The sequence below is a fragment of the Erithacus rubecula genome (genome assembly GCF_903797595.1).
Source record: "Erithacus rubecula genome assembly, chromosome: 11".
NCBI lineage: Eukaryota > Metazoa > Chordata > Aves > Passeriformes > Muscicapidae > Erithacus > Erithacus rubecula.
The window spans coordinates 8657963-8680562 of record NC_136663.1 but is presented as its reverse complement, the minus strand read 5'-3'; the positions used below and the strand labels follow the sequence as shown (position 1 = coordinate 8680562).

The following is a 22600-nucleotide window of genomic DNA, read 5'->3' as shown; positions in this document are numbered from 1 at the left end:
AGGTTCTTATTTGCATTTTGTGCCTCCCTCTGGCACCTGTGGTCCTGCAGTTACCAGTGTCTCATATTGGCCCAGGCAGAGTTCAGAGTTACTGCTCTTCCTCTCCTTGGCCAGGTCTGGTAGGGAAATGATGGTGACAAAATACTGGATTATGGCTGAACCTCTGCTCTGCTCAGGCTCACCCTTCTTTCAGGTGAGCAGCCATGAACTTTGGCATATTTGGAGTTCACCAACATCACTGGCCCCTGGAAGTAACAAGTGTTCTTCTCCCTCCTCTTCAGAGGCTCCTGTTCACTCTGAGTGCTTTTAAGGAGCTTCACTGTTCTTTCCTAGCCTGCAGCTTTGTGGAGATGGATCATCTCCACTGCATAGCTCTGAAAATTTCTAGGCCACAGCAGAGTGAAAGCTCACCAGGAAATCTTCTCAGTTACATGGCTTTTAATAGAAATCCTTGAGGTGGAACTGTCAAAAATCGGATCAGTTTCACTGGCTGAAGCCTGGAGAGCCAGCAGAGAAGCTGGAGCAGTTTCAGCTGCTCGAGACAGCTCTGTGTTAGTTTATCCTAAGTTCATGTTTGTGGGTCTCTGGATCTAACTCTCTTCTTGTTGTTGCTATAACTTTTCTTAAATGACAGCATACATTTCTAGCAGAATAAAGAGTATAGCAACTGAAGAAAAGTGTTCTGCTGGTATTGAACAAATTGGGCTTTATGGTAGCACCGATTAAATACAACAGGCTGAAAAAGCTCCACTTATTCTTTTGTTGTAAAGCTGAAGCCTCAATGGAAGTTAATGTTGGGAAAGTTCCTTACCCTGTTCTTCCCTAGTAAGTTATCTTGACCCCCAAATGACTTCTTAAGTACTGGAAAAAATAAATTACTCAGACAATTAGGTAACAGGAATTAGATTAAGTTCAGCATATTACCATATGTTCCTGAGTTCACCTATGTTTCTCCTCTGAGTTGCAAGTTTAGGTCAAGTAAATGGGAGGGCATGATCTGAGAGTGAATGGTGGGTGTGGAGATAAACAGAGTATGGTCATTGTTAGCAGCAAGATTTCCAGGATGAAGCAGATTAGGATTCATTCAGCTAACATATTTTCCATAGAATAGTAATATTGGACACACAGACTTTAGGAACAAATGGACTTGCAGGAAGGAAGAACATTAAGTAAATAGGCAAAATACTCAATGGAATTATTTTTGTAACATTTTAATTTTGCTTGTCATTAATGTAATAGAACTGTATTTCTGTAGACTGCAGCATCACCTGATTTTTTTTTTAGGGCTGGGGTTAATTCTGTTGGAATAAGGCTTCCAACCCCAATGCTGACTGACTGTTTCTCAAGGACATGAGAAGGCCAGGAGGTCTGTGTAGCCATGCTGTGGTTGTAGTAATGTTAGGTGGCTACTGAGACTGATCTGCTGGGCTAGATGGCAGCTTCCCAAAATTATGTTGATCTTTGCTGTGGATCAGGCTTGGAGGGTTCTAAGGAAAAGTTACACTCTTGTCTCATCATTCTACTATCTCCTCCATCTCTCCTTGTGGAGGTGGCTAAATATAAGTAAATAATTACATGCTTGGCTGCCTTGTGTGTCTGAGGAGCCAGCTGCACTTAGCTCTCACACTGCCTTTGCTCTGCTACTGCAGATGCTTGTCTGTGCTCTACACATCTGTTACTCAGCTTTCCTCTCCCTCTCTGAGGGTCTCCTCCTGCCTGTGGATTCAAAAATCTTGATGCTAATCATCTGAGTCTCCCAGTCCTCTTCAGAGTGCCCTTGGGCAGGCAGGTGTCTGTGTGCTCAGGTGTTAAGACATGAACAGCTGTGGCAGGGTGAGTTTGCTTAGATGAGTATTCAAAAATAAACATCTCTGAGGAGGTTAGTCCTGTTCATTAGACACACAGCTCTGCAATGAGACAACTCAGGAGTGCTGCATGTTTGGAGCTGCTTTGCTTCTTACTGCAGAGCCCTCTTCTATTGCACATGGGAGCTCCTAGGCTGATTTTGGACAGGCTGCATCTGTTAAATTCCAAGGCTGTTGGCTTAACAGTCTTGTTGCAGTGAAATACCTGTGTTTCCTCCATCACAGGTGGAAAGCTCTGTATGTAGAGGTATAAATACAAGGTACTGCTTTTTCCATTATACTTTCCTAGGTGACCCTACTTATAGAGTGTTTAAAATAGCTTCCAGTTTTGCATAGGACCTGGTACCAAGTGAAACAGCACTTTCCTTGTTTCTTACCTTTAGTAGGTTTGTGTTTGAAAGTAAAAAGCTGTTCTGTGCCAAGAAGCCATTTGCAGAGTATGAAGAGTCCTTGCCCTTTCTTCTAAACAGCAACGTTTCCTTCTTGTTATCCCTAAAAATTAAAATTGTAGCAGAGTAGTGTAGCCCAGAGCAAATCTCTGGGTATGTATGTATCACTTTTGGGTTGAAGGGAGTTTCATTTCCTAATGTCTGTTGTGTGCTGATATAGACAGAATTGCAAAAACACATCCTTTGTGCGTGTGACACAGTCCTGGGGATATTTATAATAAATTGGTCTGTTTTACACCACTTATGATTTTGGTACTAAGACATAATATACTGAAAACTGCTCCTTGAAGCAGATATCAGAGAACCTAAATGTTGTTGCTTCATTAATAAGAAGTTGGCTTTGCCATTGAAAGGTTTACAGCTGTGCTGGTATCTAAACACTGAGATAAAGAACAATATTTTCTGTTGGGATTCTTAAATACTCCCATGTAGAGTAACCCAGTTTCTCAAGTACATTTTTTTTCTAGCTGAAGTAGCAAACATTGTACTATTTTCTTAAAAAACTTGTCTTTTTCCATTCAGGGAGGGAGACTTTTTTTTTCAGTAAGTTGTGTTTGAGATCTGAAACTATGATATATTTTCATTTGCAAGTGGATATTGCATCTTTAATTGTATTCTTTTTGGACAGAGTTGCAAATTTCCACAGTGACCAATGCAAACCTACTGAAAATAATTTTGGATCTGTCATAAGCAATCAGAATTCTAGTCTGATGGTTTTTGGTCCACTTTGGCCACCTTTTAATGCAATGGTAATTGAATTGTAAAAGGAAATTTGGGGGGCTTTAAAAAGAAGTAATGTTTGACCTAGGAGTGCCTGTCAGGCAAATCTAAGTGTGTATTGAAGCTGCCTAAACTGATCTCTTAGAGAGGGAGGCAAATTCCAAGTGTCCTGGTTCTATTCATTGGTAATAACATAACTAATTTGAATTGCTTTTTGTGTCTAGTGCCTAATTTTTTTTTGAGTAAGACTATTACAGTTTTGGTTTGTCAGATAATCGCTGAAAGGAAAACACTGAGATTATAATGCAGTTTCACTGGATCCTGGTTGCTGAAGTGTGTTTTCACTGTAAGATAAGCTTGTGAAGTACTGCCCAAGCTAACATAGTAAATCTTTCTCAGAAAACATGTCTTTGCCTAGGGTGGAAATATTGAATGGTCATTGGATAACCACTGCAGTAAAGGGGTCAGAATAATTCATTTTTAGTTTGGCATTATGCAAGGAGTTTCTTCCCACCTTCCCTGCACAAAATCCTGCTCCTCTCACAAGTTAACTCTCCTTTAGGATTGCCTCCATGCCTCTGCCCTGTTGTGGGAGATACATGTATATCCCAGCTGAGATTTTCTAGACCAGCAGTCTCTGGTGGGGCCCTGTTTTGCCCCTCTCTGCTCAGCTCCACTGGAGGGCAGGAGGATGTGTAATGAAGGGCAGGGGCTGTCAGAGATGTACTCAGGGTGCTGGGGTATCATACTCCTGTGGCAGATTATTGCTGCTGTGACTGAGGTTCCTGTGCAGTAATTTGACAACTGAGCCAGGTGTACATTGGGTCTGGGTAGTTGTCTCTTCTGAACTGAAGGTTTTGTCACAGGAATTCCTTGTGGGTGGTGCTTTGCTGCTTTAGACCCCTGAGCTTTTGGTGTAGCCTGGTACCAACAGAATTTTGACTTCAAAAAGAGCAGCTACAAGCTATAGGAAAGTCTGCATCTCTTAGCTCCAGGAGTACAGTGTTCCTAATGTCTTTTCTTCCCTTTGTTTCAGGAGCATTCTCCCTTAGTAAGGGTGTGTGATGGCATTTAAGATACTGAAGTTGGTTAAAAAAGATGGGTAAGAAGAAGTAGATGGCTGGGATTGGCTTCCTTTTTTCTTTCTCAAAAGGAAACAGTTGTAGTTGTAGATCCCAGCTGGAGTCTCTCAAAATCCTCCCAGGATTTGTGGGAGGGATGCTGAAATTGGGGAGACCACTGAAGAAGATATCCTCACAGCCAGTTGAGGGTGGCTGTGAAGGAAAAGGCAAGTTGTATCATCTGCCATGGTGGTAATTGGGTATCTATCATGGTGCTTTCTCATACCTGCTCACATGGGGCTCATCTTCAGCAGGAATGGGGGACAGTGCTTCAGTTCTGAATATTCTTCATCCCAGGCCACCCATTTGCTGTTCTCCCTGTGCCAGCTGCATCCTGGTGCTCCTGTGCTTTTGCATGTGTGTATGTGTTATTTCCCCAGGACATCCCTGCTGGCTTCTTTTTGACTGAGAAAACTGCTTCAGTGAAAATTTCCAAGTGACTTCAGAGCGATGGGTGTTGGAAGGATAAGTGGAAAAAAGGCAGTGCTAACAAGGACATGTTCCTCATGTGACTCTGGGTGCTTTTTTCATTCTTGCCTGCTGAACCTTGAGTCACTCTGCTGTTCTGCTATGCTGGGAGAACAGTGAACGCAGCTCTTGCTTTTTTTCCTAAACATGTTTAGTTCTGGTTTCTTTTCTCACCAGAATGTGCTGTTCCTTGGGTAGTTCACTCCAGTAAAGCCCTGGGCTTGTGGCAGGTGTGCCTGGAGGCATGGCCTTTGGAAGGCTCCCAGCTTCTCCTTGTCCTCTGCCCCATCCAGTTTTTCTTTGTTCCAGATCATCTTGTTCTTTGCCCAGGCTGTCTTTATGATTGACACATCATAAACTGTTAACTGATCACTTGAAAATTTATAAGAAAACAAAATGGCTTCTGGCTTTCATTCTTTGCTAAATGATTGCCTGGTATGACCTTTAGCTAGCAGAAACCTTAGAGGACGTTAGCAAATGAGGTAACCTTGGTATCCCCCCCTTTTTAACTGTTTACAACTATGCATGCAGTTTTTTCCCTACCTTGTTTGTCATCAGGAAACTCTGGGTGGTTTTTCTTGTAGTAGTGCTGGTTTTGGCAAGTCTGAGTTCATTTCAGTAGATGTATATCAGAAATGGTTTTGCTGCTTGTATTATTTGGGCTTTTTTAAGCAAAGTGGAATTTTATTTAAACCCCTGAATACCTGTTCATTCTCTTCTCAACATTTTTAGCAAGTCAATGAAGAAAAAGTGAAAGTAGAGTCACTTAGAAAAAGATCTCTGGGGAGAAGAAGGGCATATCAGAAGGCAAAGCTGAGGATAATGAGCAGCATATGAGAACCAGAGTTTGTCATTAGAGCAAAGCCATCATTGTCAAGTGACTGCTGGGGTAACATTGCCTGGGAGCAGTGCAGGCCCTCTGTGAGGACACAGCCATCTGTGCACGTGCCCTGGTGATGGTGGGGCACAGCCAAACCCTGGGGAAGCTGCTGTCCCACTACCCCCCTCCCACCTGCCCCTCCACTCATGTCAGCAGCATCCTCATGCTGGGCTCTGAGACACATGGGCAGCATTTGGGGCCAGGGTCTGCATGTCACCACTGAGCTTCTGCAGCTTTCTCACATGGGTGACTGCTGCTGGCCTCCTGCAGCACAGACCTCAGCAAAACCTTGCTTTATCTCGTGTCTTCTAAGGGAAGAAGTGACAGCTGCGTCCCTTGAAACTTGCATTCGGTGCCACGGTCTCTCCTTAGGAAAGCAGGATTTCTTTTGAACACTCTAGGGCTGATTTTAGCACATGTGCTCAAGATGGATGTGATTGCCATACAAATGAGCCCTCTAGACAAGTGCACATGGATGCTTCCATCCCAAAGACTCTGGCTGAGCAGTAACCACAGGCTCTCAGCAGGGATGCAGCTCGAGAACAGCCCAGTCCCAGCCTTATCCATGGCAAAGATCACTCTGGATGTTTGTAAACATTAAATGCCAGCCATCTGTAGCAGATGTTCCCAAACTCACATACCTGAATATTTGAAAGTTGCAAACTAGAAATCAGTTGACTCTCAACTTTAATATTAATCAGTATCTAGTCCAGAGATCTCAGGGGAAGGAAGCTCTTGATCATATGTAGTGATTACTTCTAAAAGACTTTTCATAAAGCTGAAGAGGATCAGCTTAGTAAATAGGATTTCAGTTTCAAAGATAAACACACATTTTACAACCGTGCATAATGTTATTAAAGGAAATTAAATATTAAATGGATGTATGTCGGAAAGGATGGTTATGTAACATTAATGACTTCAACTAAGAAATGACACTAAATCCTTAGCCCTTAGTACTTAATAAATGCAACTTTGTTTTCTACCACTTTGTCTGTTATGACTGATATAGTCCTCCTTATAAAGCTGGGACTTACTTTGATTTTTGTTGTTTTTCAGCACATCTGCATGGTAAGTGAACATGTATCTGCTGTCTCTTGTAATGCAGAGAAATAATAATTACTTCATACTTGGTAATTCTAACACCTGAGAGATCTTTTTCCTTTAAAATAAGTTTACGATGTGCATATTGTACTTCAGAGCAAATGCCTGAGACAAATTTGTCATGGAAGTGTGCTACAGTAACTGTTTTGTGTTTGATGCAGGGAAGGCTGCTGGGGTCACTGGTGTGCACAGAACAAAGCAAGATGATGGACCCAAGGTCAATGATCCCAGGCTCCTCCCAGATGAGTTTCTTCAAAGGACAGCCAAGGTAAATCCATGGAGAGTGACAAGTAAGCACGTGTGTGCTCCCAAAGGCTGCAGGAGACCAGCCCTGGCCTCCCTGTAGCCTCTGTCTGTTGGTCTTTGAGTCTCATTCTCCATTTCAGAGAGAGTAATTGTCCAATCTGATAAAAACCAAGTGACTTGTTGTTTTTACCAATTATCCTAGGTTAAATTCCCTTTGTTTGTCATGCAAAATTATTTAGCAAGATTCAGGAAAAAGATTGGATACTAATATGACTGTCAGGATATCCAAAGTTGTCAGAATTAATTCTTACAGACTTTGGAAAGGCTGCTAGTACTGTTGATTCAAGATTTGAGTCAATCTCTGAATGTTAAGAGACCAGAAAAGGGCTGCTGGGTCAGACTGGGTCAGGTCTCTTCCACATCTTGTGTTTTCCCTTGCAGCCTCTGATTCTGGTCCTGTTGTTGGCTGGGTTGCTCTGGTCTCATCCAGTGTGGCAATTCCAGCACTCAGAATTGTGCAGAGGTGCAGCTCCTGAAACATTCTGGAAGGACTCTTCTGTATAAGCTTAGGAAATCAGCTATAATGTTTCTGCTATCCAGTGATTTATTATGGTCTACAAAAATACAGCCTGGATGAACACCTCTCTGGAACAATTATTTAGTGATATTGTAATTTATTATTCTTTTCAAACCCATCTTGTATAAAGGTAAAATAACCCCTAACTTCAGAAAGCACAGAAAGAAGAAGAGAACTGCCAAATTCCCAACAGCACATCCTTTCCTGTGGTTAGCATTGGATCTGCCAGCAGCACCATTTTTGGACTGGCTTATTCTGTGCTGACTGTTGAAATCACAGGCCGAGAATACAAATGAAAGATTTTACAGGAGTTGCTTGTATTTTGTGGCTAATTCCCTGCATTTGGAAGCATCTGCTTCTTGTCTGGTTTTGTTCTGTAATCAAGAAAATTGCTGTAGAGAGCTAGCACTTGGAAAGCACTTAGCTCTTCTATAGCCATGAGCAAGATGGCAAGAAAAATACATTGTAAATAGGTACTCAGTTAAAAAATGAACATACACATATACACACACAGATATACCAGATATAGACCTTGCAACTTTTCCAGATACTCTGCTGAGCCTTTGTGTATCCTTATTCTGCTAAATAAAGTAATTTCTCTGAAGGTATTAATTGTAGAAACTCTTGCCTCTCCCAGGTGGTCTATATTTTGGAGAAGAAGCATTCTCGAGCAGCTACAGGGTTCATCAAACTTCTGGTTGACAGGAACAGTGAACTCTTCAAGAGGTGTGCCATGTTCTCACCTGTGGACCACAGAGTGCCCAGGATCTATGTGCCCTTGGCTGATTGTCCTGCAGACTTTGTGACCAAGCCTGAGAGTTACGCACAGATGCTCTTCATCTGTCGCATCGTGGACTGGAAAGACGACAGCAACTTTGCATCAGGGTATGTGGCTCATGTTGGAATAGGGATGACTGAGATTCTTAAAATAAGTCAGAATTTTTGCTTTCACTTAGTTTGTTACAAACAGTCGAGACAAATCTGTTAACAAGCTGCTTGTCTTGTGTCTGTCTGGTGGATAAATTATGTTGGGATGAAGGACAGCTCATAGCTAGTTAATCTCTTAAATGTTAGTTTCTTTGAGTGCTTGCTTCAGTGCTGCTGCACCACAGCATTGATGAGTGCATGGTCTAGGGGGAACACACGAGCTCAGCCTGACCAGCACAGGCACCATGGGGTGCTGGCAGCCTTACTGCCTTTCCTCCCTTTTGGAAGAGTAGTGCACAGTGTGCAGACATTTCCCTTCTGCCAGGGGAAGATCAGTGGCTGTGAGACTCGTCATTAGTTTTTACGCCTTTGCTGGTAAGAATTAGAAAGAAGTCACGGATTTTTGTGGTTTTAAAGTTGCATTGGTTCAAGGAGGAATAGTTGAAATCAAGAGAAGATTAATTCCCTCCTAAAGCATGTGAGAAGGGTGTTGCACTGTGTGTTTCATCAGGCACTGTAAAGTCATCACTGTCCAGAGTTCAAATTGCTGGCAGTGCTGTGAAGAAGGAAATTTTAAGCCAGTGCTACACAAGTGGTCTGTGCTGGGCTGGATCCAGATTGCAAGTTCATTTTGCCTTTCCATGAAGAAGACAGTGGTTTTCAGCATTTTCACTTTTTTCTTTGGAACTGCTGTGGAGTGCCAAACTCCCACCTGGAGTGGCCACAGTGTTTCTTTTGAATGGGTCTCAGTAAGAAATGGAGGATGTTGGTTAATCTATTCAGGTATCTTGGGAATATTTAGTAGTCCCAGTTTAGTTGATAATCCAGAGTAGGTAACTGTGGCCATACTGTGGTCAGGTTTTACAGGTGCATCTGGATGTAATCTGGAGCATGTGCAGTAGTGGGAGTTGTTCATAAAGTCCAGCTTTTCTCTTCCCCTTGCAAAGCAGCTCTGATGGGGTAGCACAGCTGATGTACAGTGTCAGCTTTGGGCATTCTCAAACTACTGGGAAAGCTTAAAACTTAGAGAAAACTTTCTTAAGAGTAAGTGTATTGGCACAGATCTATCAGCCCTAGAACTAGAAGTAAACTAAGCTGAAGTCCCCATTTCACAGAGTTTATCAGTTGTAGCTGTTTTGTGTGCCCAGTAATAGCAAGTTTCATGTGTGCTCCTTGAGAGCCACGTGAGCCATGAAGTCACTCAGTGTTTCCTAGATAAAGTGCAGTGCATGAACTGCAGTGGCCTCCCTTTGAGCCCCACTTAACTTGGGTCTGGCTGTGCTGTGAACTTCACTGAGAATAAGTTTCTTACTGGCAGAGATTTGCTTTGTCTTCTTTGACTCCAACTGAGAAAAGACTGGAGGGTGATTGTATTCCTTGGCTTCTTGTCATGAACACCCCCCCTTTTCAGCAAAACCAGGGGAATTTAGGAGGATGGGCTAATATCTTTTTTGTTGGCTAGTGTGTGTGTCTTTAGTCTGTACTTCTGACAATATTGGATATTCTCATCTGTCTGATTTGATAGTTTCCAAGATGTAAAGGGTGCTGTCAGGAAAGAAAATGTCCATGATTGTGTTCATACAGTCGTTTCCTCTGGGAGTTGATTGCCCTTCAGTAAATGCCTTGTGGGGATGGGAGCATAAAACCTTGGTGACCCCTTTTGTTTTTAGCCATAAATAATGCTTGTTTAAACACTGAAAGACAAGGAAACCTCTTGAAAGTCCCAAAAGATTATTTTTTGCTTTTAGGCTCATTTATAAGTTCATTTATGAGCCATGATGCCTTGTTTATAATGAGTTGTGTTGCTGGTCATGGCTCCCCTGAAGGAGATAAGAGTAGGTGATCTGCAGCTCTTTACATACTTTTTTTTGGGAACATTTTAGGGCACCCTTTAGTTCTGCCCACAAAGTTCCTATTTGGCTTTTGGCACCACCACCATGGTTTTGAAGGTGTTTGGACAAAGAGCCTGTTGGTCATTGCCCTGCACTGTCTGCTGGAAGTGTGACAAGGGAACCTCCCTCCAGAGTTGGCAGTCATGTGCCCTGGATGCCTTGGGTGTTTCTAGGTACTCTCCATCCTGCAGCTGAGCTCTCCCAGACTGGTCATGCACCTTCCTCTGCTTTCCCTTTCCCTTGGGAAGTTCAGTGCCTGATTTCCAAGCACAGTTAATGGCACAGACTGGTCTTCACAGTGACCATGTGTGGGTGGAGAAGTGAGATGCCCCTGCTGAGAGTTTGATGCTGGCACTGGCACCCGGGGTGCTCACCTGCACAGGGGCACCTGAGAGTCCCCTGGGGTGCCCCTGGGGAGGGGGGTGTGTTTCTGTGTCATGATTGCCACCTGGTGGTCACCAGAATGACACTGTCCCCTCCAGAGGCCACCCTGTCACCCCAACTGTGCTGGGAAGGAGTGGGGAGGAACTCATGGCTCCAGGTCATGCTGGCCATGCCCTGAGTTGAGCTGCTGTGCTCCCTCCTGCATGTGAAGTGACTTTATCTTGGCAGTGGAATGCTGTATAACTGTCCCTGCTTCAGGTAACAGGTAAAGCAAATTAACTCCAAAGCATTTTCCTTTTCCAGATAAATACTGCAAGTGCTGCCATGTACTGTTACTTTCTGGGGACATTTTTCAGTGTTGGAGTCCAGAGTTGTTTGGAGTATTAGTCCAGACGTCTCTGCACTTTTGCAGATGGTTAAGGTGGAATTTTTTTTGTCCCCACATGTGATGATGGATGAGACTTCTTAAAAACAACTAGTAGAAAAGCATGGAATCACTGACTCCCTCTGTGTCACATTGGGCTTGTGGCCATTCTAGGTCAGGGTCTTAGATACTGGTCTGTCAAGGTGACATGATTTGTTCCAGCTTTTGCAATAAAATGAAATGTTGCAGGGTGTTATTTCACTTGCTGCTGTTTCCAAAGCCATTTGAGTGGCTTGAGTTCTTTTCATCTCTGGCATTTTATTCTGGGTTTTTTTTTTTTAATTCAAAAGTGTATTTTGTGTGAGGGGAAATAACCAGATACCTTGGGTAGTTCACTGTAAGGCTCAAGGGAAGGTCCAGTCCTCTCAACAGAGCAGTGTAGCTCTGTTGAAAAAGCACCTTGCAGATGGGAATGTTCCTCAATAAAGCTTTGTTCCCTTGGCACAGCTCATCACTGTGTGGGGCAGCCCCATCCCTGCTCCTGTGCTCCATGGGACATGGCCTGGCAGCTGGAGGAGGGCAGCTCCATGATGGGACTGGGGCTGGACTGGGGCTCCATGGCACAGCTCTGTCCCTCTGATGTCAGCTCTGCACCTCTCACCATCTCCACTGGCACCTGTGCCCTTCCTCAAGCCCTGGGCACTGGGGCACCCAGGTGGGGCTTCTTTGCTGTCCCCTCTTCTGTCCAAGCCTTCTTAAGGGCTGGTGGCTTTTGTGTGGGATATGTTCTCCTGCTGCTGAAAGAAACCCTTCATGTAGGATGACTTTGGACAAATCTGCTCCAGGAGAAACTGAGCAAGGGTGTTAAGTTCCCAATGGAAGTTACTCCATTTTGGAGCCTGCCTGGCTTTCCAAAGGAAACAAGCCTTATGTAATCCTGCTTTGTCTTTTTGGGGAGTTCTTATCATGTAACCTTTGAACACATGGGCCAGTTTCAGCTCAATGGAGTTGTAGTGGAGTGGAGAGAGCTCAGATGTTCCTGGAGATGGGTGGCAGAATAGATGTGATGAGTGTCCCCATGAGAGGGAAGATGGCAGCTTGAGGGTGGCTCTGCCCCAGGTGCACATCCATGGCAGGTTAGACTCTGGTGAGTGGGCACCTTGGAGCAGTTCAGTGATCCTGCAGCTGTGGCTAATTTGGGGAATACTCTGTTGTGCCCCAACCATGGCATGTTCCAGTCAGTGCACTCTACCACCGTGTCTGACATCAATCCTAGGGTATTCAAAGAATTCAAGGTAATGCTCCCCCATCAGCGTCACAGAAAAGAAATATTTACGTCTGTAACCACTGTAACTTTTTTTTACCTTTTGACATTTGAAAAGGAAAAAAGAAATGCACGCAAGCCTGGGGTGTCACAGACACCGTGACTCCCTGGGAGTGAACGTCTGAGTGCTGCTGGGCCCGGTGCCCCTGGTTGTTTATAAGCCTCTTGAACTATTCCTGCTACCCTTGGTGGCCTTGGAGCCCCAGGAATGATTTTGCAGCCTGGCTGTTACTCTGGGGCCATTGGTGATCCTATATGCATTACCTTTGATCACATGCTGTCCTGTCAGATTTTGCTCTGATGCAAGTCATCACGCCTGCGTGACTGTAACATGGCCCCAATTAAAGTCAGTTATACACTTTTTATTTCAAGGTACTTGGGAAATGTTCCCTGGAACACTGTAAATCAAATGTTAATTACTATTAAAAAAAATATTAGTCCTATATCAAACCTCTGGGTAAACCCCTTATGGTTTGTAATCTAATTTCAGTAAACGGATCAAGAGGAGCATGGGTTTCAAGGCCGAGCTGGAAAGCACTCTGGCATTCAGAGGTGCTTGCCATGCCTTGTCCTGCAGATATCCAGCTGCCCTCCCAGTGCACTTCCCAGATCTGCCCTGCCAAGAGAAGGGGCACCTGAGACTCAAGTTCTTGACATTTCTGCTGGGCAGGGCAATGTGTGCTCTCTTTTTCTGATTTGTTTTTCCATCCTTGGCAGTCCATCCTTTGCGGACCCACAGGCTCGTCCTTGCTCAGTCCCAGCTCTGCACCAGACTTTGGAAATGCTGGTTTCTCTGTTTTATTGTTGCTGCTGAGAGAGAGGGAGATAAAACTGATGCTTCATTTATTTACATGAAAATAAGGATTAGACTGGGACCCAGCTGCAGGAAGAGAGAATTCAGCCACGATGCCAAATGCGCACGTATTTCTGCCATACAGTTTGTACATAAAATTGAAACAATAAAGGGAAATATCTTTTATCCTTGTTTTCATTTTTATTTTAAAGCTAGACGATGTGAACTCTACAATTTACCACACCATGAAGTGAGCAATCCTTTCCAGCATATTACACAATGTGACAGGTTTATTGCACAGCCCTTCCCGTTGTGAAGAAAGAGCTTTGCTCCCATAAAGAAGATGGGCTTGCTTGTGCTGAGAGTTTGGGGTTTGTTCTATGAGTTTATGGCACATTTGAAGCCTTGAGACCATCTTGCTTGTCCAAATAACAAGTGCACTGTTTTGGCCCCAATTTAGGAAAGTAATTAGTGTCTGTTTTCACTCACTGGAATTAAAACAGAAGGATCAATATAATGATTGTGTATTTTATGCAGTGGAAAAACACTTATTAGAGTGGCTGTTTTTGTGCTGTGTTATTACCCCTCTCTTTTGTGTCATATTTTGATGGATTTGCCTTAATTTCAGTTGTAATTTTCTTGGGTCAGGAACATTATCTCTATTGACTGTAATGTGCATTGGCCTAATGGCAGTATATTAAAAAAGGAAAAGTAATTTAACTTTGTGTACTGTAATTTAACTCTGTGTACTGTAGAGCAATCTAAAGGTGAGAAAGGGGCCAGGGGAGCCACCATGTGACACAGGTTCTCACGGGATATTTGTAATCAGCTGGAGGGGGAACAAATGTCTTGCTCCTTTGGAGTCCTGGTTTGCACAGTGTCAGAGCTGTTGGATAGATCCATGCTGGGGTTTGCACTGGAGCAGATGGAAACTTTCCCCAAGCATAATAGAGCAGCAACCTCATCCATAGATGTGTGCAGAATACTTCATCAAGCACTGCTAGCATGGGGAGCAGTTTTCCCTGTCTGTGACTTGTTTCTCGATCACTGGCCCCTCTCCAGTTAGCTCTGAGTTCAGAGGCTTCAGTTTAGCCATGAGAGGAGGAACAAATGACTGGGAATGCTCAGGTCCTGGAAGGAGCCTGGAAAATGATTGGAAAGATGATCTGTGGGTTTGTCTGTGTGACTCCTGTAAGGGAGGGAGGTATCAGGGCTTCTTCACAGCTCTGTCTTCACAGGGCATTGGTTTGCCCAGGCAGAGCTGTATCCTTTGGGATGGAGGGCAGTGTACTGAGCTCCCTGTGGAGCTGTCTGGTATTTGGTGTGAATCTATTTTTCATTCTCTGTAGTGGTGGTGAGTCACCTTTTTCAGTGGTGAGGAGAGGAGGGTCTCAAGGCAGCCATGTGTAATGCTAGAGCTGCCTGTGTGGATGGCTGTGCTTTTCTTATCCCCATTGGATGCATTTTTCTCTAAAATGGGAAACTTTCTTACTTTTGTAAAAACCTAATAATTTAAAATATCTGCTTCAAATGAGATACACAAAAACAGCCAAGGGTACTGCCAGTGAGTGTTTTCCACCTCCAGCAGACACAAGTCATGGTATGGTCTGAATTCCTGCTAAGTCCTCTGCCAAAACTCAGGGAGAAGTGAATGGGTGAGAGTGTATTTGAGCACTCAGCAGCCTCTCTGCAGGGACAGTAACAACATGAGAATAGTAATTATACATTTTAAAAAGCATCCTTTTCTTTCTGCAGGCAGTTGTGCAAAAGTCTTGGGCAGGCTGGAGAGATAGAGCCAGAATCAGAAGGGATCCTGACAGAGTATGGTGTGGATTTCTCTGACTTTTCTCCTGAAGTCCTGGAATGCCTTCCCCAGAACCTGCCCTGGGTTATCTCACCAGGAGAGCTGGCCAAAAGAAGAGATTTAAGGTAACAACAAAAAGCATGGTCTGACACTCCTTGGGTTGATGCAGGGTTGTGCTGTTTTGTTTTGCTTTCATCACATTTTGTAAAGGTACTGACTTTAGTACCATGTTTTGCCATGTTATTTATGTACCATGTTATTCTTTACCTGTGCTAGAAAGCATAGAAAGAAACTACTTTTTGAAAGTACTGACAAACCCAGAAGATCAGTTACTTGAAGTAGTTATTTTATGAGTCAGAGAGGCTTTTTCTCAAAAGAACTATTGAAAATTGAAAATTTGGTGTTTGGCACCTAATCTGAAAGCTTTATGGTTTTGTCTGGGATGTATTATGTGTTTTAGTGGTAGTTTTATAGCAGAGATTTTCTGAATGCCTGGCAGATCAGTGATCTGGGACATCATTACTCTGAGACTTAAGACAGATGAAGACTGTCCACCTACCTCACATCAGCCATTCCTGCAGTGTAGTGATGCTCCCAACAAGCTTTTGGGAGCTCCACAGCCTGCTGAGTGGCAGACATGGCCACTGCTGGACTACCCAAAACTAGTGGATTTGCTACACTCCTAAGTGTCAGATTATAGAGATGTCCTTACTAGAAAAGATTTAAAGACCAGATAAAAATTATTTGTTTAGAAGCTCACTTGGCAATAAAGGATGGTGCAGGCAAACACAAATACATTATTAAGAAGGCACAATGTGTTCTGCTTCCAGCCTTGCTTATGCTGGAGCATCCTGGCTCAATTGGTGGATTCATTGCTGTCTTGTGTAGTGCTGAGGAGAAACAGCCCTAGGAGGCTGATTCCTCTGGACACTGCACTGGTACAAGCACCTGCATGTATGCAGCAAGCTCCTCTTCATTCAGCTGTGTTACTGGCATGGACATTAGCAATTTGAGCAGATAAGCTGATAAACTGCAGCCATTTTTATTTCAAGGCTGAAAATGTATTTGTACTTGTCCTCCAGGTGTTACTTTGGACCTAATTCTGCTCTGGAGCCTGCAGCCTCCTTACTGTTACAGCTTTCTGGATTTCCACCGCTATACAGTGGAATAACTTAGCAGAAAATCACATTCCTGATTGATTAATACTAACACTCACCAGTTCCAGACTGCAGGCTTCAGGTAGGATTAAAAAAAAAAAAAAAAAAAAAAAAAAGTAGGTACTGAATGCTGCTGTTCAGATGTCACTTGAAAATGCTTATTTTTATATTCTTGACTACAGTTCAGTAGCCTTCTCTGTTTCTTCTGACCGAGTTCTTTTAAGCAAATAAAGAGCTTGACTTGTCTCCAGTCAGACAGGCAGTTTTGGAAACAAATTCCAAGTGCATTTCTTGCTTTTATTGCTGAATTATTACACTGAGACTTATCAAGGTGATAACAGTTCTGTGGTTAAGCCATTTAAATCCCTCTCTGCCCCTTCCTGACCACAGTGCACACTACAAAGTAGATTTCCTTTTGATCCTCTCAAATATAAACATTTAACAGTCAAAATTTTTAAGACAATTATTTGAGCTTAATTTGCTAATCCTTTTAATGTCAACTGCCACACTGCTGACTAACCAGTCTGTGGTCTAAACACATATGGAGATAACATGAGACTTTTAGTTATGGAAAATAAAATACAGGTGAGTCTTCCTTATGTTTCCTCACAGAAAGGGGTTTGTCTACCCAGAAAAAATATGAGATTTTTTAGTAAATGCAGTGTGAGTTGTAGGAAGGGGATGTCAGGTGCTTGGAGACTTGGCTGGCACATGTGATGGGTGAGACCAGAAGAGCTTGAGACTGTTTTTGACAAGTCCCAACATAGCTTGTCCTTAACTTGTTATTAGATATCAGCTTTCATATTGTCAGCAACAAGTGTACTGTGATCTGCACTGTCCTACAAGGGGCCAGGACACCTGGTTCATGATGGCATCCAGAGGAACACACCTGAACCTGGGTGTCTGTTCTGGGTGCACATCTGAGTTAAGCCTTTTTTTCAAGGGGATCTCACACACCTGCCTCTGTAAGTGCCCTTCTTTGCTGTACTTTGAGCATGGTGATCTGTCAGGCTTCCCAGATTACTGTACAGTAGTCTGAGAGTATGATTTAAATTAATTAGAGTGAAATAAAAACTCATCTTTTCTCCTAAAACAGCCATGTTAACACTTGTAAATAGCTCATCCTAGTTCAGTTTACACATTGCTTGCTGGATGAGAGTAAACACTTGTTAGAGTTTAGCTTAAAGTACTTTCACCTCTAGTAAATCCTCTGCAGTTCTGTAACACAGGGCTGTAAATTTTCTAGTGTCATGTCTAAAAGTTGTGGTATTTGGAACTGAGACCCAAAAAATGTCTTGTGTTTTTGTGTGTTTCCTCTTCCTGAGATAACTTTTCCTTGTTTCTTTTCATCTTGGGAAATGACCCTTTCCTCCTCAAAAGGCAGTTTGTGTGTTTTGCTGACCATGTCCAAGGTGTGGTCTGGGAGCCAGAGTGTGGAGTGTGGAGACAGGGGCTCTGCACCAGAGGTGTTTGTGAGTGTGGTTATAGATGGAAGTGAGACAATGTGTTTCACTAAGCTGCTGAGCCTGGGCAAGAGGGAAAGGCATTTTATCCATGCCATCTTGTAAATATGTTCCTTGATCTTCCTGCAAGTCTTTCAGTTTTACAGGGAGCCTGTTCTTGCCATGCATTGCTTCCAAGAGATCTTTTTTTTTTCCCTCATTTCTCCAGTAATAGCTCTCAAAGAAGGGTTTACATAATATTTCAATATTACTTAAGGCAGAAAAGCTTCAAACCTTGTGGATGACTTTGAAATGATTTAGCTGGCTTAACACTCTGCTCTGCCACTTTTGCACAGTTTTGCCATGGACATCTGTTTCTCACCTGCTTGGGTTTATTTATAAAATTAGACAAGTATTTCACAGGCATTTCCAGCCTACTTGTGTCCAAAGAGCACCCAAAACTTCTGATGAAAAGCACTAGGCAAGTATTAGGTGTTGGCATTGCATCCTGCAGTTGCATTTTACAGAGAGCATGAAGGTTCATGAAGTATCAGAGTATGTGGTTCAGGAAACATCTCTTCCAAAGACTTTAAATGTGATAATACAGATAGGACTGGAGAGCTCATTTTATTATTCAGGTTGACTGGAATTGGTATTTGTTTCATTAGAAGTTTGTGAAGTGTTTGGTTTCTGCTTTTAGGGAAACATTGGAGGATTAATGTCATAGAGACAAATGTTGATGGGTGCAAAGTTTCAACCACTTTCTGGTCTTTCCCAGTGTTACAACATGTAATTTTCATTTCCGTGTTTGCTTTGGGACAAACTGCAGCCCCTGAAGAAAAGAGAGGTGAGGGCAAAGAGGGAAATACAAATTTCAGAGGTAGGTGCAGGAGCTGGGGGCAGCAGCAGGAGGAGGCCATTTGAATAGGTCTAGCCAGGAATCTAAGAAACCCAAAAGCTATTTCTAAGACTCATTCCAAATGTTTCTAATTTCATTCATATCTTTTTGTTTCCTTTACTGCTTAACTGGGACAAGAAAGTAAAGCCAGGAAAGTCCAATCATAGTGGGAAACAAAAACCTAAATATTGGAGGGAGAAAAAAGGCTTTTCTTTGCAAAGCAATTCTGCCTTTTGCTTGTCTTCCATTGTTGGTGTTACTGTGGAAAATGTATAGCATCACTTTTTTGGAAAGTGTTAGAACCTGTTCAAGTAGAGATGGTTTATATAGTCTAACATGGAAGAACTAGAGGATATCTATTTCTTTACCATTTGCCTAATAATAAGTGAGCCTGTTGACCTCTGCTGGACTATTACAAATGTGAAACTTGGCACTCAAAATTGCTTGCTCTAAATTTTCCAGTTGCTTTCTCTTTTTCCATTTGATGTCATCCTGCCAACTAGTGATTTTATTATTATAAACAGGACATTGTATTCACTTTTAAGAAGAAATATGAAGCTGGAGGTAAAATTACAAACTGCAGTTTCTCAGCTGGCAAAATACAAAACAATGAGCTAAAAATACTGAGCAGAGAAAGGGTGTTGTGGCAGGGAACTCTGAAATATCTACAAGATGGATGTGTTCTGAGGAGCAGAAACTGACTGACTTCAGCAGAGCAGGGCCAAACTCTGAGGAATCATCAGCCTGTTCAGCTTGGAAGGCAGCTCTAGAGATCATCTACTCCAACCCCATTGTTCAAAGCAGGGTTAGCTGGAGCAGGCTGCTCAGGGCTGTGCCCATTTGGGGTTTGGATAGCTCCAAAGATGAAGATTCCACAACCCCTCTGAGGAACATATTCTGGGGTTCAGAAAAATGTGTGGTTTTTTCCTTCAAATTGATTCTCCTGTGTTTTGTGCCCATTGTCTCTTGTCCTGTTGGATACCACTGGAAATTGCCTTGCTGTCTTGCTCTCTGCATCAGGTGTATTTTCACATTGAAAAGATCTCCCTGCCTAAATCTTCTCAAAGCTGAGCAGTCCCAGCTCTCTCAGCCTCTCCTTGTAGGTTGGATGCTCTGATTCCTTCATCATCACCGAGGTGTTTCAGCAAGCCTGCAGCACTGTGTTGATATCTCCTGGTACTGGGGAGCCCAGAACTGGACACAGCACTCCAGTTGTGGTCTCAGTGGTGCCAAGCAGAGGGGAAGGACTGAAGGAATGCATCCTTTGGCCTTCTGGCAGTGCTCCTCCTAGTGCAGCCCAGGAGGCTCTTGGCCACCTTTGCTGCAGTGACACATTGTTGGTTCATGCTTAACTTGTCCATCAGGACATCCTTTTCTGCCAAGCTGCTTTCCAGCTAATTCTTCCCCAGTCTGTACTGGTGCACAGGGTTATTCCTCCCTGTGTGCAGGACTCTGTTTTTCCCTTAGAGCTTCATGAGATTCCCATCAGAGTGTTTCTGTGCTGTGGCTGCACACAGGGGCCAGCCAAGATCCACTGCTTTGGCAGGAGACAATTAATGCTCACCTGACTCCCTTGCAGGGCAGAGTTACTGAACTTTGCTCCTGCAGGAAGATGAATGCAATGAAGCTTTCAGCTAAAATTTGCATCTTGGTATTTCAGCACAGGACCTCAATTGCCTTCAGAAATGTGGCATCCTTCCTTTGGCTGATAAGGGAAGAAAAGCAGAGGTGCTGTGCTGTCCCCCTCTGCCCACTGGAGAGGGAAGCTCTGCAGCACTGTTGGTACCTGCTCTGCAGCTCTACTTTCCATTTATTTCTTTCTCAAGGAGTGTTACAGCTGGTAACAGGGATTAGCACTGTGTATAGTAAGGGTTTGACAGCATGGTCTTTGCTGTAGATGCCCAAGGAGATTATTGGCTGATAAAATTAGAAGTGTTGGTAAAAATGGCAGACTTGAGCTGTGCAAAGGGTGTTGGAGGAAAGCAGTCAGCCTCTGAAACAGCTGTCTTTCCAAGGCAGGTGGACAACTTTAGTTAGGAATGAGTGCAGGGCAGATAAAACATTGTTAAACAGCTTGTTTCCTGGAGATTTTCCACTACAAAAAGCTGGTGTTAAGTAGAGCAAGTTTTACTCAGCTATAATAGGATATGTAAAAATGCTCTGGTTTCTGATGGAAACTGAGAAATGACTTGTTTAGCAAATGTATAAGCAACATTGCTACAGAACTGGCTGTTATCTTGGAGTGGAGACACGAAAAGGGTCAGATTATGATCTCTGCTGTCTCACTGAGCTGTTCTGTGACTGATTAAATGTTCTCCATAGAGAGATACACTGGATTAGATACATAGGTGTCATACAAAGGATTACTCAGAGGTGTCTAAGCATATCAGATCCAGTTCCTCTATAATAGGATTGATTCCAGAACCTGGTGCTGGTGACTGTACCTGCTCTGGCTACTTCTGCTCCCCAGGCAGTCTGGGAACTGTACCACTCTTGGACTGATGAGGAGAGCTCATGTTAGCTCCTTTCTCTGCCATTAGCTGAGTAAGTAAAACTCCTGATTAAATATGCTCAAGGTGCTGCTGCCAGTGATCAGTGATCTTATTCAGCTCCTTGCTTCTGGTTGGTTTCTTTTGGTCCTCCCCTCTGTTTTCAGAACATTTTCCACTACAGTATAGCTACAGCAATTATGGTGACTCTGTTTTGAACAAAATGATGCATGCTGTTACCAGTGCCTGGTGTACATAGACACAGGGCAATCTCACCTTTTTCCTTATAGGAAGATGCATGTGATCATTGGAAGTGATGCTTCAAGCAGAGTTGATGGTGTGTGGTTGATTTCTGGTCTTGTAGGCCATCACACCTAACCTTGCTTTGTTAGGAATCTGTTTAGTTGGGGAAAACGGCAATGACTTTTGCACTAGATTGTTCTACATACAGTCTTGTTCTTGCCTGGATACTTATTTTATGGAGAGAAGTGGAGGGAATAGCAGAAGGAGATGAGGATAAAATCTTAAACAAGTCTGACAATGTCTCTGTCTCTTACTGGATTCCACTGGATCACAAGGTGGGCTTTTGATGAGCAGAGGAAAGTGCCATATCCTCTCATGTTTATAGATGTTAAGTGGTGCAGTTCAAGTGTGCCAAATACTGTGTCTCTGCTTGATGTCACAGTGCTTTGCTGGTGTCTGCTCTCACTACAGGTCACATAACACAGGGTGGACAAGAGATGATGTGTCCAAGTCCTGGTGTCAGCCCAGGTGTCTGTCTCTGGTGCTGTAGCTGAAGAAACCCAGAACTGCTGCATTGGTGAGGTGGGGCATCCCTGTGTGGTATTTCAGAGCTAATCACCAGGACATGCTGGTCATTATAAGAAACAATATTTTCCTTGTGGTTCCACTCTGATGGAGTGATCTGAAGCATGCTTTATTTAACTTGTCCATCTGTCTCACTTTTTGGGTGATTGGATCTTTGCTACCAGGTTATTCTCAGATCACTCCATAAAAAAACCGAACAAGCCATAAATCATAATATAGATGGCCCAAATGCAAGTGTATGAGGCAGAGCTGTCCTGGAGATATCACAGCATGGATTAGAGGTGGGACAGTCTGGAAAAGACTAGCAAAAATATTCTGTGAGATAAGGGATTGATTTACAAGGAAGGATTAACTGTTCAATGTGTATCTGCCAAAACTGAAACTAGAAGGTTGTGAAAGATATAGTAGTTGATAGTTAAAAATATGTGGACCAAAATGAAAAAATGAGAATCATTTATGATGGTGGGAGGATAGAAAGGGGTGTTATAAGGACAAGTAATGTAAAACAAAGAGGAAGCCTTTCCTGTCCAACCCAAAATAGACTGTAGTGTAGACTGTGAAAGAAAGGGCTGGAAACTCCATCACTAAGGATGCTTGATACCATACAGGAGAAAGTCCTTGCAAATATATTGTCATGGGCAGCCTGGCTCATACCTATGGGGGCTGGATGACCTGTCTCTTCCATTTCTAGCCCTGTGCATCTATGATTAAAGCAGTTTATATCATGCAAGTGCATTTTCAATTACACTTTGCTTTCTTGCGTGGGATAGTGGTGGTGCTGAGAACTCATTATATTTGTGGCACAATTACAGCATGACTTGTAGGAAATACTGCTGGTACTTGGCCTCTCAGAGACTCTGATCTTGTTTAT

General features: G+C 43.2%; 1 protein-coding gene across 2 annotated transcripts in view; it reads left to right on the top strand.

Moving 5' to 3' along the window:
• Nucleotides 1-22600, top strand: part of DIS3L2 (DIS3 like 3'-5' exoribonuclease 2) — a 184999-nt gene that overhangs the window by 62412 nt on the left and 99987 nt on the right. For both annotated transcript variants that reach the window (XM_079315695.1, XM_079315696.1), the window contains exons 8-10: nucleotides 6766-6872; nucleotides 8065-8312; nucleotides 14867-15040. In XM_079315695.1, coding sequence (XP_079171821.1) covers nucleotides 6766-6872; nucleotides 8065-8312; nucleotides 14867-15040 — 529 coding nt within the window. The remainder of the gene's footprint in view (nucleotides 1-6765; nucleotides 6873-8064; nucleotides 8313-14866; nucleotides 15041-22600) is intronic.